Source organism: Microtus ochrogaster, linkage group LG5, assembly GCF_000317375.1.
Source record: "Microtus ochrogaster isolate Prairie Vole_2 linkage group LG5, MicOch1.0, whole genome shotgun sequence".
In the NCBI taxonomy this organism is placed as follows: domain Eukaryota; kingdom Metazoa; phylum Chordata; class Mammalia; order Rodentia; family Cricetidae; genus Microtus; species Microtus ochrogaster.
In genome coordinates, this window is record NC_022031.1 from 25,555,559 (window position 1) to 25,571,184 (window position 15,626).

The 15,626-nt window shown below is 37.7% G+C and overlaps 1 protein-coding gene across 2 annotated transcripts in view; it reads right to left on the bottom strand.

Annotated features, from left to right (window-relative positions):
* The window catches only part of Manea (mannosidase endo-alpha), a 23,706-nt gene extending 9,373 nt beyond the window's left edge, over nucleotides 1-14,333 (bottom strand). Inside the window, exons 1-4 of one of the 2 annotated variants that reach the window (XM_026786766.1) lie at nucleotides 13,738-14,015; nucleotides 12,533-12,709; nucleotides 8,984-9,565; nucleotides 5,717-5,826 (exon numbers count right to left, since the gene is read on the bottom strand). In XM_026786766.1, coding sequence (XP_026642567.1) covers nucleotides 5,717-5,826; nucleotides 8,984-9,527 — 654 coding nt within the window. In that variant the 5' untranslated portion in view covers nucleotides 9,528-9,565; nucleotides 12,533-12,709; nucleotides 13,738-14,015. Of the gene's footprint in view, nucleotides 1-5,716; nucleotides 5,827-8,983; nucleotides 9,566-12,532; nucleotides 12,710-13,737; nucleotides 14,016-14,219 lie in introns of those variants that run through there. The other variant, XM_005361931.2, reaches the window with a different exon arrangement.
* Nucleotides 14,334-15,626: the final 1,293 nt, after the last annotated feature.

Below are 15,626 nucleotides of genomic sequence, written 5' to 3' on the forward strand. Positions count from 1 at the left end.
TTGGTAGACCAGGCTGGCCTCGAACTCACAGAGATCCGCCTGTCTCTGCCTCCCAAGTGCTGGGATTACAGGCGTGCGCCACCACCGCCCGGCTAAATGCAATTTTTGAATGTCAACAATCTTTAGGGTCTGATTTCCCTAACACTTTCCCAATTCTTCTCTTCTATTTACTATTTTATATGAGTTCCTGGTGACACTCAATTTACTGTCTTTCCATACCTACAGTTAGTAGGTGATATACCAGCCAATATTATCTTCTTCCTTTATTTCGTAGTGATCATTAGACTTAAGGGAGATAGCTGTTTTTAACTATTACTGAGTTTCCATAGTAGGTCTTCCCACCAGTGGCGTTCTCCTCAAATACTCTATTGGAGGTGAGCTGGATATTATACTTGATGCCCCCCTGAGGAAGTGAGCTATAAGTCTAACATATGAGATAGCAGGCGAAGACATATTAACCCTGCTACAAGTGAATAGTGGTATATTATCTGTGCTTTAATAAACAAAGCTTGTCTGAAGATCGGTGCAAAGCAGCTACACTATTCACCCATACAGCCCAGGCAGTGATTGCACACACCTTTAATCCCATACTAGTTAGTCATTGAGGCAGGGTGGTGGCAGTAAATAAACACTTTTAATCCCAGCCCTAGAGAGGGATATAAGACAAGAGAAGACAGGTTTCAGTCTCAGTCTCAATCTGAGGATTCATGGAGGCAGGATCACCCATTTTTGGTCTGAGGTAGATGTAAGAGCCAGTGGCTGGCTGCTCTGGTTTTCTGATCTTCAGGTTGAACCCCAATATCTGTCTCTGGGTTTATATTATTCGTGCTACACAAACTAGTCCCAGAAGAAAAATGCCAAAAAGAATTTCTAATTTCAACACAAGAAATAAAGGACATATAATAAAAATCCACAATGACCTAATCTTAGCTATACAAATATTAACAAAGAAATAATGATCATGAAAGTAAAGAAAATAGGACTCCTCCCAAAATTACCAATTCAACAGTAATAAGATTTCCAAAACAAGGTATCCAGAATGAAATACCAGACAGAGAATTCAAGAGGATGATACAAAAGAAGACTGAGCAAATTCTAAAAGGACATGAATTCCCTATGGCAAGATAGCTTGCTTAGCTTTAATACAAGTTGCCAGGGGCTTGGTCCTGACTCAACTTGATATACAGGACTTTGTTGACACCTTAAGGAAGGCCTTACCTCCTCTAAGTTGTGGACAGGGATAGGACGGGGAAAAGCAGGAAGGTAGAAAGAAAGGAGAGAGGGGAAACTGAGGCTAGTATATAAAATAAAATTAAATAAAAAAGAATATTAACACCTGGATAAAAAAGGCGATCAATGTATGATATGAAATAAATTTAATATGGATAAATAAATACTTAAAAAAATCAAATGAAAATCTGGGAAAAGCTAACTGAAAAATTCAGTGTTAAACTGTAACACTTGCATAAGTCATGGAACCTGGAAACGTTGACCTTGTAGTTCCTTCACACTGAGTGTTCATGGGACTAGAAGGTACTCTACACACTACCAGAGAAGAAAGCTAAAGACCAACCCAGATACAAATTTGCGATCTACAATGGTGACCACCTGCAATAGTGACATAAGTATTGTAGGAGTAACCAACCACTCTCATTTGAGGTCCACTCCAAGAGTTGGTAGTCATGCATGGCCCTGCTGGGTAGCTCAGAGCCTGAGACTGGATAGGCCATAGGTCTAGAGGAAAATCACGGACTACTGCTGTGCTCTATGGAGTATAGTAACAAAATGATTTCTAACAAGATTTTGCTACATCCACAGATCAGTGTCTCAGCCATCATCAAAGAAGTTTCCTTTGGTAGTAGATGGAAATATACAGAAACCCATAACTTGATAATGTACAAAGAGTAAAAAATTTTAGAACACTTAGTACTATATGGGATATTTATCAAACACCTCCGCTCAGAGCTCATAAAAGGAGATGAAAGACTGTAAGAACCAGAAAGGATGAATGACTCCAAAGAAACATTTCTAGACATAATAGGGTGTACATATGGATTCACAGAACATAGGGAAATCACTCACTGTTCCTGTACAGGTTTAAGTAGACTGGGTCACAGTGCCGAGTGGTTTAAGTGGATGTGAGTTATGTAAGTTCCTATACCTATGCAAGAAGTTATCTGTACTGACATCCACTTGCAAAGGAAAAAAGTATATCTCACTGGGTATATTGACCATGATGCAGGTTGGCCCCATGCCCTGTAGTAGATGGCTAATACAAAACAAACTCAAAGCTTTTATAGACTTTTCATCTCATACTGTTCTATGTGGACAATATTTGTCTTATTGGTCATCTGTGTGCATATTATGGTTTCTGTTTGTATGTTTATGTATGTAAGCAAGTTTCTTGGTTTTGTTTATTAGTTTTTCTTTTGTGTTTATTTAAAAGAGAAAGGACACGAACTTGGGAAGGTGAGTAGAATCTGGGAGTAGGGAGGAAGAAGCATGGTCAGAATATATTGTGTGAAAAAAAATTTTCATACAAAAAATATAATAAAAGAAGATTTAAAAAATATCTTTTAAAGATATCGTATAACCCAAAAAGCCTAAAACATTTTATATTTGGTTCATTTTAGAAAATATTTGTGCAACTATTATGTAGATTTTTAACATAAAAATAAAACATAAGAAATAACTTAACAAAGCAAAAATCCAAATTAGTAGAAACCCTTACCAATGAAAGGATCAAAGAAAACACAGAAGACCAAGGATTGAAGAGTAAATAAACAAGAACATTTATGTATCAATAAAGATAAAACAAAAAGAAAGTATAAGCAAAGCAAGTGAGATACATAAGATATAATTGAGATACATAGGATATAATTAAGTGAGATACATAGGACATAATTAAGTGAGACACATAGGATATAATTAAGTGAGATACATAGGATATAATTAAAAGATCAATTTACAAATCAAGGACATAGACAAAAGTGAAAAATACTAAAAGTTGTTCTCCATAAAACAAAATGTCAAATTTCCTAAATCTAGAAAGAGATACAGGCATTTCACAATTCAAAATAGACAAGACTAGGAAAAAATATGTCACTTAATATTAACCAATATATAGATCAAAGAAGGAGTATGGAAATGACATACATAAGACTGTAGGGCATACTTCCAAACATATGTTCCAATATTTTGTGTAATTCTGAAGTAATGGATACATTTCTAGGAACATATGTCCTCCTAAAATTAAAACAAGATCATTAACATATCTACACACATAATAAGATTAAAGGAATACCTAAATATCTTCCAATTAATCTTTCTTGAAATGCCCAATCCCAGACTTATTCATAGCTGAAAACTATCAGACTTTACAGATCTAGCCCTAATCTTTCTCAAATTATTCTATAAGACAGAAAGGAAAAAAATGCTACGAAGCCCATTTTATGAATCTAGTATTACATGGATATTCAAGCCAAATAAAGACACAAGAGAAAAAAATATAAAAGTCAATTTTCTGTTGAATATGAATGCAAATATTCTCGATAAAATATGAACAAACCAAAGTCTACAACATACTCAAAAGATCACTGTTATGATGAAGTTGACTTCATTCCAAGGAGGGAAGGATGGTTCAAACCATGCAAATCAACAAAGGTAAGAAATTACATAACTAGGTTCAAGGATAGAAATAAATAGATATAGAAAAAGCACAACATTTTTTCATGACACAGGAAAATAAGAAAAAGAATCCCTTAAACCCTAAGAAGAAAAGGCACCCACTTTGACATAATATGGCATATTTATATTCAACAACACACTAAATGGAAAAGATTCAAAGCATCACCACAGAAGGGTGTTAACCCCTTTTTTACATGCTGAAGTCAATAGAGAACTTTAACTCTTAGTTATAGAAATAAGATAAAAGACAGATATAAGAGATACAAAAGATTTATACTATTTGAAGAGAAACTAGAGCTGGGCAGTTGTGTAACAAGCCTTTAATCCCAGCACTCAGGAGGCAGAGGCAGGGAGATCTTTATGAGTTCAAGGTCAGTCCTGTCTATGGAGTGAGTAAGGTTTAGGACGGCCAAGGTTACACAAAGAAAGTCTATATTGACAAATAAAACAAAGTAAGACAGAGAGATTAAACAACTGAATATTAATTTTTAAAAATGTTGAACTATTGACAATATTCTTCCATTCTTCCTTATTCTCCACCCCAAAACTTGACTATACCATTTTTCTGATGAAGAAACCACAAACCTCAGTTACAGAATATAGAGAAATCAAGTTGGTACTAATCTGGAATGTTTGTCCTTACGAGAGAGCTTTAATAGTGCTGAGAGTTGCTATGCACACTACTGGTTGACACAAGAATCTCATCCTGCTATAAACCCTGTGAGTTACAATAACCAGCCTGAAAACACACAACCACTGGTGAAACAGTAGCATAAATGTCATGAGAGAAAGAACTACCTTCAAGGTCCACATTTAATTTAAGATTAAACTTCTACCTAGAACGTTTATGTAGCCAAGAACCTATGGCTAAATAGGTTCTAGGTCCTAGAGGAGAACTTACTACTATTATTCTGCTAAATGGACATGGTACTAAGCTAAACTCCTAGTGATTTACTGTTATATTCATAGATAGTTCATAGTTTTACCCATAGAGATACTTGTTTCTGCAGTACATAGTGAACCAAACTCCAGTGGAAGGCCAAACATCCAAGAATATGTGGACAGCATAAACTGGATTTGATGGGAGGATGAGAGAGAGAGAGAGAGAGAGAGAGAGAGAGAGAGAGAGAGAGAGAGAGAGAGAGAGAAAGATATATATGTACTGCAGAAACAAGTATCTCTATGGGTAGAACGATGAACTATCTGTGGGTATAACAGTAAATCACTAGGAGTTTAGCTTAATACCATGTCCATTCAGCAGAACAATAGTAGTAAGTTCTGCTCTAGGACCTAGAACCTATATATATATATAGAGAGAGAGAAATAGAGACAGAGAAACAGAGACAGGGAGGGCAGGTAAGAGGGGGTGGATCTGACAGGAGATATTGTGACTATGAACAAAAAGCACCTGTACAAATTTCTCAAAGACTTAGTTTAAAATTTCAAAAATAAAAAAAAAAATATTTGGACAGGAATTTATTTTCTAACCACTTTTTAAAGATGTAAAGTTATATAGTTAAACACAGTCACTTTTGACATTTAAAGCATATCCAGACATAAACTTCACTAATTTCTAATAGTCTGTTTACAAAGGAATCCATAAAACCTTTCTCTTCCTAATAAACACAGATAAATGGGTGCATGTGTTTAATCATAGCACCTGAGAGGCAGAGACAGGAGGATTACTGTGAGTTCAACATCAATCTGGTCTACATAATAAACTCCAAACCACTCAGAGCTACATAATGAGTCCCTGTTTAAAAAAAGATACAAAATGTAGTAGATGAATATAACACATGGTTAGAAAAAAAAAACAGCAAGGGGTATCTTATAATTGGATAAGCATTAGAATTTCAATTATTAAAACAAGCATTTTTTAGAATACCTCTGTTGCATAAAACAAACTTTTATGAAGTAATATTTTAAAACATTTCTACATGTATAAAATTTTAATTAAAATGAGTAATTAACATAGTATTACTATCAAGAGGTACCAATGATAAAAATAGTTTGAAAACAAATTAAATACCTTCAGATTATATTTATGAGCTTTATCCATAATCGTTGGTACCAAGTGATCAGTAGCTTCTCCATTCTCATCACTCAAATCAGGTGGGTACCAAGAAAGGGCCAGGACTCCTAATAGTGAAGAATAACGAAGAATGAAAAGCAACGAGAGTGATCGCCATATGAGTTCCAAGTACATTCAAAGGGTATTACAGCAATTTGATTACTTTATCCAATATTTATGAACTATTTTAAGCAACCGATATCTTTTCAAATTAACATACTACACATTTTAGAATAATTAAGTCTCTTAGCAAGAAGGCACGTAGTCCTTCTAAAAGCTCTCCTACAGAACACAACCCTCTCCTCCGGTTATTCACATTCACATACTATTTGCAGTATTTACTATGTTTGATGGATAGTACCATCATATTATTGTTAACTAACGACCACAGTTTTTACTAATGTCAAGCAGTCCTGTGGAGTCTAATAAAACTGTAAGTTTATAAGCTAACCATTATGGTACCAGCCAGACTGAATTACTATAAACATTAGGTCCCCACCTATGTAGCCTTCCTCCCTGTTTACACCCAGCAGTAACTGATTTTTCACCCTCTATAATTCTGCCTTTGCCAGAATGTCATAGAGCTGAAATCATAAAGTATGTAGCGCTCTACAACTGGCCCCATTTGCTGGGTAATTTGTATTGTAGATCTTTCACGATGTCTCGTGACTCAGTCATAGTTTTCTACTGCTGCATAGCCATTGTGTGGATGTTTAATGTTCCTATTAAATGACATGCTAGTTGCTTTTAAATTTTGGCAACTATGAATAAAACTTCTATAAGAACCTATATGCTAGGGTTTTTATTTTTAAACACATAAATATAATTTAACCGAAGATTTAATACAGGAAAACTGATTGGAGTTGTTCCCCATAGTACTCACTTATTTCTGTACTAAGAAATTACACTTTAGGTATTAGAAACACCAGACTACAGAGAAATCATTAACTACAGTTAACATATTTAAGACAAACACTTCAAACCTCCAAATATAAATAGAGAAATGCAGGACAGTAGAGACAGACAGCACGGGTATCTCAAGTAATCAATATTTTTTTTTCTACAAAAGGAAAGAAATAATCTTATATAAAGGAAAGCTTGTAGAATTAAGAAATCAAAGCAGCCAAAATTCTACCATGGAGAAGGGCAGGGCTAATCCAGTGTCACCATTAGCTGAGGATCTATTGACAATCTGAAGGTTGTTAGTGGAGCAAAAATCAGTTTTCTGCAGGGATGTGGTCACTAAGAGGTGATCCATGCTTCAGGAGATGGCCTTATCGTGCACATATAAGCTGCGCTAACTGGACTCAGTAGGTTTATAAAAAGAGCATATGAGTTTGAAAATGAAAAGTGATGGTGGCTGGGGCTAGGGGGAGAACTGGAGGGGAGAGAAGGGGGACTAGATTTATTAATACATATTAAATGCATGGATGAAATTCTTAAACAGTAAAGAGTAAGAAGCTGCAGGAGACCTAGATTTCAACACTTAATTTTCTCAGAGTTCTAATATGTTAGAGAAGAATTTTAGCTGGAGGAACAAAGTGGCCCTTTCATTAAAGCTAATGGGGGAAAAGGCTATCTTTGTCTGCTATCCATGGACAGCGAAAAAGCAAAACATTGAACAGAGCAAAGAACTAATAGTGGATAGAGATCTAGGGATGTTACGGCTATTGAAGAGGGGAGTTGCACCTAGATAATGATGTTGGTGAGAATCAAAGTTGGAAGAAAACTGATCAACATACAGCCCAGGAAACAAACTTCCTTCTCAGAAAAAGCAATGAAAATAAACACACATAAGGGAAGCAACCCATATCAAAAAGCCAAAAGGCACACAAAAATTATGAAAAATGAATTCTTCCATATTCAAACCATGATTCTATTTCTAATAATTTCTAACAGCTATTGATCTAATAGCATAGAATCATGAAGCATGGGCAAGAAGAAATGCCATGACAACAAAGACCTACTCAATAATAAAAAGGTACTAGCCGAGTGACTAAGCTAGGAATGACAGTGATCCCGGAAGTTAGTCTCCTCTAGGAGTGAAGCAGCTCTAGGAAGCAGTAGCCTGCAGCCTGCCTTCCAGTGCTCACGTGTCTCTGCTGCACTTTCTGCAGATACTTAGGTGAGTCAGCATCAGCATTCTCAACAGCAAAGACAAAGCAGTCATTCAGGAAGCTATCTTCTTGAGCTCAAAAGCATGTTTCAGAGAATAATGAATAAAATACAAGCAAACACAATAAAGAAATCTAAGGAAATAAAGCATCAGGCTTTATTAATGGAACTCCAAAGACAACAGACCTGGCTATGTAGAACCCTCAGATGTTGGCTCTAGAGACTCTACATTTCTCAGACGCCAGATAATACACTGTCATTGGTAAGACTTTATGAATAAAGATACGTACTCTGAAATCATACAAAAAAAAAGAGGAGGGGTATGGGTGACATAAGAATAACTGATCACTTTTCACCAGTTAAGTTAAATGTTTACACTGCAATGCTATAGTGATATTAAAAATAAATAAGAATGACTACATATACTAGGCCAAAAGAGACTGCAAGATTGAAAAACTCACATTAGTGTCAGATAAGGCACATAAAAGATGAAGAAAAGACCATAAACAGGACAAGTGGAAATGCAAAATGGAACATTTAAAACCTCGTTACATTAAATAAAAATGAAACTGACACAGAAATTGAAAAGGAGTAGTTAAAAAAATAAAGCCACACTGTATGCTACAGAAAGAACAGTTGAAATGCCCAACACATAACTACAGAAGCAAACACCCTCAATCATATAATGAGATATTATCGCTAATAACAATGACTAAAACTGTTATCTTTAACAACAGGTGAATCACAGAATTCTGTGCAATGCAAATCATAACAAGCAAACAGGGTAGCTAAATACATTTTGCTGTCATTAGAAAGGAAACAATCATAACTTCACAGTGACAGAAATCAGATACAGCTGCCTGAGTGGGGTCAGGATCAGCAGTAAAGAGGGCAACAGTGATCCCAATTTTAGCTAGGCAGGGAGAAAGGTCCCACTGCACTCAACTCATGACCCTTTTTCTTCAGCTTTCCCAAGGGGGAAAAAAAAGTACAGCTTAATTCAGGGATATGAATTAAGATTGTAACTAATAAAAGTATAAAAACTGATAAGTAATTTATTTGCCCACCCATATTATTTATATATGTAAACAAAATAAACTAATTACCAACCAATTGAGGCTGAGCTCATTTGTCTCATGTGAGTTTCTATGACAGAAGGGTCCCGAGAGCTGTAACTTCCTAACTCAGGATAAAAGTTGGAGCCAATGTCATCTGGTGGAGTATGTCTCCCTTGTGGATAGTTCTTAGCTATTCTAGGGTCCCAGTGCTCCAGGACGGGATGATTCCAGTGTATGTATTTGCCATCAAATTGTGGATTTCCATACCAACTGTAATAAAATACGTGTAAAAAATAATTCAGAGGAGGCAATTCTTCCAGGGTCGCCTCAGAGGCTTTGGATGGCCTCACAGACATGTCAGCAGCTTTTGGGTTCTTCGTATTTCTTTCCATGTTGATTCTATCACTCTTTTGGAAGTCAGCTTTGTTTCCCAAGGGGGCGTTTCGTAGATGAAGTTCTGGAAGGAGGTCAAGCCCAAAAGGAGTTCCAAAGGATGCTGTATTTGGCCTCAGCATCTTTAAGCCCATCATCAGAGAGAAAATAAATAGAATAAAAAGTGACAAAATGATGCAAGTCTTTCTTCGAAATTTTGCCATGATGACATTCTTTAAATTCCAAAATTGTGAATAGTTTGCTGCAATTCATTTTTAAAAAGATGATTAGTAAATAATATTAATGTTTTCTACAGTATTTAAAATGAAAACTAAAATCCATTGACTACATTAAACAGTAAAATATAATAAACCACCAAATACTATTAAAAAACATGCATACACACACGCATGCCCACAAACACTCATACATATCCAAGAGATACTGATTTAGAAATAGCCCTATATATACACCAGTAACATTTAGTCAGGGGAACTCAGGAATCTGTTTAATAAAATAAATTTGTATCATGTGAATAAATTTTGTGTATACAGAATATACAGTCAATAATTCATATATAAGGACTAAATTTTAAAATGGTAGTTAATGAGAGGAAACATTTAATTGTCCATATTTATGAGTCTTTTCAGTAAAAACACAAAAACAGTGATAAAGTTTTAAAAAGGGTCTTAGAATTGTTGACTCAGGCTGGTGAAATGCACTAGTCAAGGTATATAACAGAAACACAACTGAGTTTGGAATTTGAAAAATATATTAATCATGGGACCCTTGATAACTCACTGAGACTCTTTATTAAGTTTTATCATTTTGTTTTTTGATATAATTTCTTTTATGGACAATATAAGGTAATGTTGGCAAAAAAATAAAAACGACAAGTATATAATTACTGATTATTACTTAAGATTTGAAGTAAATGAGGAAAGAAACATAAAAAGAACATTAAAGATAGTGTGTGTGTGTGTGTGTGTGTGTGTATGTGATTTCTCGTTCTTAGATAGATCCATCAATACATAAGCAAAATTTGCAATTATGGACACTACCTTTGTATCTCTGCCCCCATACTTGCCTATAAATTTAATTCCTTAAGCTGTACCATTATTTCTTGTATTACAGATTTTATTCATTTCAAATGACTATTATATCATCACAAAACCAATTCCATCTTTAGCAATCAACAACGAAGGGTATCTCAATCTTCTTAACAAGTCACTCAATCACTGTATTAAAAAGTCTGAGCTCTGTCCCTGCTAGGCCATCTTTCATAGTGCTGGAAGGTGCTATGAAGGTGGCTGGGGTAGGAAAGGTATAAGTGGTCTTACCCGGTGCTACAATACTGATCTGCCAAATATGCCTACTGGTACCTACTGTGTGTAAGTAACCAGCTGCTCTCTGGATTACATTTAAAGCATGCTCTACAGGGATAAGTTCATGCCTGCTACCTGTAAACATGGTCAAAATCCATGGCTAGGTAAGTCAAAGGTTTCCAGGAGAGGTTTTGATGGTCAGACTTCTAAATGTTTATATATTCATAGATTTGGGACGCTCTTGGCTGTACAGAGAAACTTCTTACTGTCATTGATCGTAGTTAATGAAGAGATTCATTACTGAACAAATTGCTGAGAATAGAAAGGAAGTGCTTAATTGGAGCTATCTTCTTGTCCCTACAACATCGGAACGAACATGGAACACTGCTGGAGAAGAGCAAAGCGAATGTAAGAAAGGTAAACTTTGAAATGCTGTCCTCTGGACATGGCCTGGATGCTGCAGCTAAGAACTCAATAGCAGCTGTCCTTAACTGAATAAGAACTAGAGAATTACAAATTCCAGCATGGAGCAGTTCACCCAAGGCCCAGAATCTAGCTGAGGAATATTGGGAGTTGATGACACTTGGAGGAAGCCAGTCTCATTTTCTTTGGGGCGTGGCCACCTCCACATTGCCCATACCACAGGAGATGACCCCACACCCATATGTTCTTGTGCAGCACTAAGTAAAATAATTAATTAGTTATGAGGTTATAAAGTCAGGAGATGGGACTCTGGGATTCTGGAAATTTGTAATGTGGAGAGTAGGTAAAGTTAAGATACATTGTAAGCATATATAAAATTTTCAAACCATAGGTAAAAATTATTATTTAAAAAATTTTAGCTCTGTAGTAACAATAAGTGCAAATTTCTATCTTTGCTTCCCTAGCCCGATGTTTCTACACTTTTCTCCACTGCAGTTCTCTCACTCATAGGATTTTTGTCCACGTGAAGACTTATTTCCCATCTGATAATATATCACTAAGCAATTATGAACCATGAACAATTTACTTATGATGATAAGGATGAAAAGATGGGTGGCATGACAACATCCCAGAAGTAGCACATGGCAGCTGGATGTGGTGACACACACCTTTAGTCCCAGAACCTGTGACACAGAGGCTGGTAGAACTCTATGAGTTTCCAGGCTACCTTGGAACTTCCATGCCAGCCAGAGCTACCTAGTAAGGTTCTGTCTCAAAATAAATAAACAAATAGGCTCTGTTTTAACATAAACGAAAATAATAATAATAATTAATAATAAAAACCAACCCAGCATATGGAACTGAGCATGTCATTCAGGCGTTAGAACATATGCCTAGCAATGAACAATTCCTTGGGTTCTAGGTTTGACCCTTAACCCTGCAGAATACAAACAATAAAGCGTAGTCTTTATTATCTCTAAAATAATATTCAAGGTACAAGACAAAGCAGAAATCTGCCTCCTCTTCCTGATTCTTCTCCTAAAGACTCCTGAGTAGAAAGCTCTATTGAGGCAGCAGCGTTTTCCTTTAATGCTGGCATTCCTAACACTCTACACGGTGTAAACTATATGTGTACAAGTTTTCTATCCCATAGAAATGGAGGTCATTTGTACTCTAGGAGATCCCAACAAATATTATCATCACTGATCACTACTAAGCTTACTCTTTGGCCCTCCTGTTTCTGACACTGTCATGTGTTTGGGCAGTATGTCTATAACATAGTAATAGTCTATAATAAGCAATACTATAAAAGAAAATTCATGAAAATTCAATAGTTTTAAAGTCCATCTACACAAATTACTGTCTTAATATCTGTGCCAACACAGCGCCTCTGGACTCTAAAACAAACACTAAAACACTAATAGTGCTTGAACACTTCCAAAACACTGCTCTCGCAAGAGACAGGCAAAGGAACTACTCACCTGGTTTTAACTAAAGAATGGTTTCAGAAGTTCCTTGTGAGAAAAACAAAAAAGCCTCTACAAGTCAACTGCAGGTGTAGAGGTTCTCAAAAGCAGGAAGCTCAAGGTACTGGCCAGTGACAACTTGTCCTCATCAAAGGGAAGTTTACATGTCCCAGAGTTCCACAACTGGTTCTCCTGAAATCATGTTATTTTTATGTTTGGTGCTTTTAATCTTTTAAAATGATACTTAATGTGGAAGTCTAGTGATTTCCAATAAAAAAAAGTATTATATACTTAAACAGCTAAGAGATCTAAACGATTATTTTAAAAGTATCTGCTCATATTAGAAACTCAGAAACACCAGTTTCCCTTTTAAAATAATCAAATTATAAAGATTCCTCCTACTTATTCTTCTGTGTTCATACTACGTTCTTCTAATTTTATGCTATAAGTACCTAGAGACAGACCAAACTAGTGCTAAGAACACACAACGCATCTGAAACTTTTGGAGTCTTGCCCCGGGTCAGATTTACTGCAAACTTCATTCAGAAGTCCAGTCAGGCTTCCCTTTTGATCCTCACAACCATCTATGAAGCAGAACTTCATGTTACTGGCGATGGAACTATGCAAATGAGGTTTTGCAAGCTTTTGAGCCAACTGGCAAACAGCCAAGTAACCTGCCACTAAGCACCCAGCAAGGGCAAAACATAGGGCTGCAACGTGGGCTCCTGCCTCCGGCCTAGGTGGCTTCAAATATAGAAGACTTTACTACAATGATTTTTGCGCCTTGGAAGCTGACAGACGAAATAATCAATGGTTTCCTTCCTGAACTGCGGTCCACACTTAATGAGAAGGCAGCTCGTGATCACATACTAGTTACTTACTATGGAGTAAGAGTCTCAGCTTTCTGTATTACACAGACTACAAGCCGTAAAATTGAGGTTTTCATGGCTTACAAACCGCTCTTAGAGTGCAAGAAAGTACTGCATAAAAGTAATTTAGAAATCTGAATTAGTTTTACCAAAACTTACATTAAATTTGCATTTTTCTTTAAAAATGCCGCCTACAGAGTACCGTCCTGTCTCATTTATTTGTCTTTCTAAGCTCATACAAACAGATTCACACGAGTGCTGATGTTAGTTAGTTTTTAGGACTTCTCCATCTTCCCCTCTATTATCTGTAAGTCCTTGACACAAGAAAACGAAAGTTTTAACCGCTTGTACCCTCAACTTGTTCCTCCGCAAATGGAAAAGAAACCGGGCACCCTCCTCCAGCGAGGGGAAGTCCACAGTACCGAGGCAAGCGTGTTAAAGGGGAACAAAGACCTCGGAGGGCGGTCTAGTCCAGGCCGCCTTCGGGGCTCCAGCTAGGCTGGGACAAGGCGCCGCGACGGCCCGGGCCCTCCAGACGCACACCAAAGTTTGGGGCTCTAGGAGGAGGGGTGGGCTGGGGAACCGCCTCGGGGCAAACTTGCAGCTTGTGGGGTGCCGGGCAGCCGGCCAATGTCGGGCTCCCACGCGCTGCCGGCATTAACATAGCGGGAAGCTGGCAGCCGGGCCGAGCGGGATTAGATTCCAAGGCGCCAGGGACGCAGGGTCAAAGGGCGCAGCGGAAAGGAGGCCTACGATTGGCTGGCGGGCAAACGCGCGGGCGCTAGCAGTGGAGTCCGTGTGGGCCGTGGCTTAGGTGTCCCGCAGCTACTCACCTGGGGCTGGGGCCTGCCACCAGCGGGGACTCGCCGACCGGACAGAGGGAAGGAGTCCTGAGTCCTGCCAGGGAAGACTGCAGCGGCCACCGCCACCACCTCCGCCTCGTCCCGCCTCCCAGAGGGCAGCGCGGGGAGCGGTTCGGGGGCGGGGCTCCGCGGGGCGGGGCTCTGCGGGGCGGGGCTCCGCGGGGCGGGGCTCTGTGGGGCGGGACTAGAGCCTCCTAGCCTGTCCTGGCATCAAGCAGGGGTCAGGGTGGAGGCCGCAGGAGGAGCGATGGAAGGCTAGATTCCCATTAAGATCTCTGACATTTTAGCCTTTAAGACTAAGCAGTGACACTGGTCAAGTTGTCATGTTGCTTGTTATTTATATTTCATTAGATGTTTCCAAAATTTTAAAGCTAAAAATGTGTTTTAGTTTATAAACGACAGCAAACCAGAAGTAGACAGACAAAGATAGGTGGAAATTACAGGTCTACCAGGAATCGCACGTGTCCAAGGACAATAAAAATCGAGAATAAGTCAGGTGCAAGAAAAGAAAAGAGCTTTTGTAACAGAGGCTACAGCTGGGATTTGCATCTTACATCAGCCTCAGACACCAAGAGGATTTTGTTTTGTTTTGTTTTGGTTTGGTTTCATGGTAACCAGGAAACCTTGACTCAAAGCCTGAAACTTGCAGGTGTGAGTATGTGAACAGTATTGTTAAGTCTCCTTTTAAAAAGCTGTTGGTTTTTAAAGATATATGAAATAATTTAAAGAATAATAATTAAAAATATGGCCGGGCGGTGGTGGCGCACGCCTTTAATCCCAGCACTTGGGAGGCAGAGGCAGGCGGATCTTTGTGAGTTCGAGACCAGCCTGGTCTACAAGAGCTAGTTCCAGGACAGGCTCCAAAACCACAGAGAAACCCTGTCTTGAAAAACCAAAAAAAAAAAAAAATTTAAAAATATGCCCCAGTGCTTATTCCAAAAGCTTTAAACCAAAATTATTGTTTTCCTATCACTATTAGGCAACATTTTGCTTTTTATTTTTTTTCTTCTGAAAATAGGTTTTCTAAAAAATCCATGGTTTTGCATGTTGTATAAGTGAAATTGCTCTGAGTTTCTATGCTAACATGTTTTGATACATGTTTATGTTTTGAAATTCCTACACATACGAATCATATTGCATCAACTAACTTATATCTTCCATGTAAACACTCTCTTTTAGGAGCTCACAAGATGGTTCAGCAGTTAAGAGCACTGACTGCTCTTCCAGAAGACCCAGGTCTAATTCCCAGTGTCCATGTGGCAGTTCGTGACTGTAGCTCCAGTTCCAGAGGATCTTACACCCTCGCACAGACACACATCCAGGCAAAACACCAATGTACACAGAATAAAAATAAATCAATAATTAAAAAACTTTTAA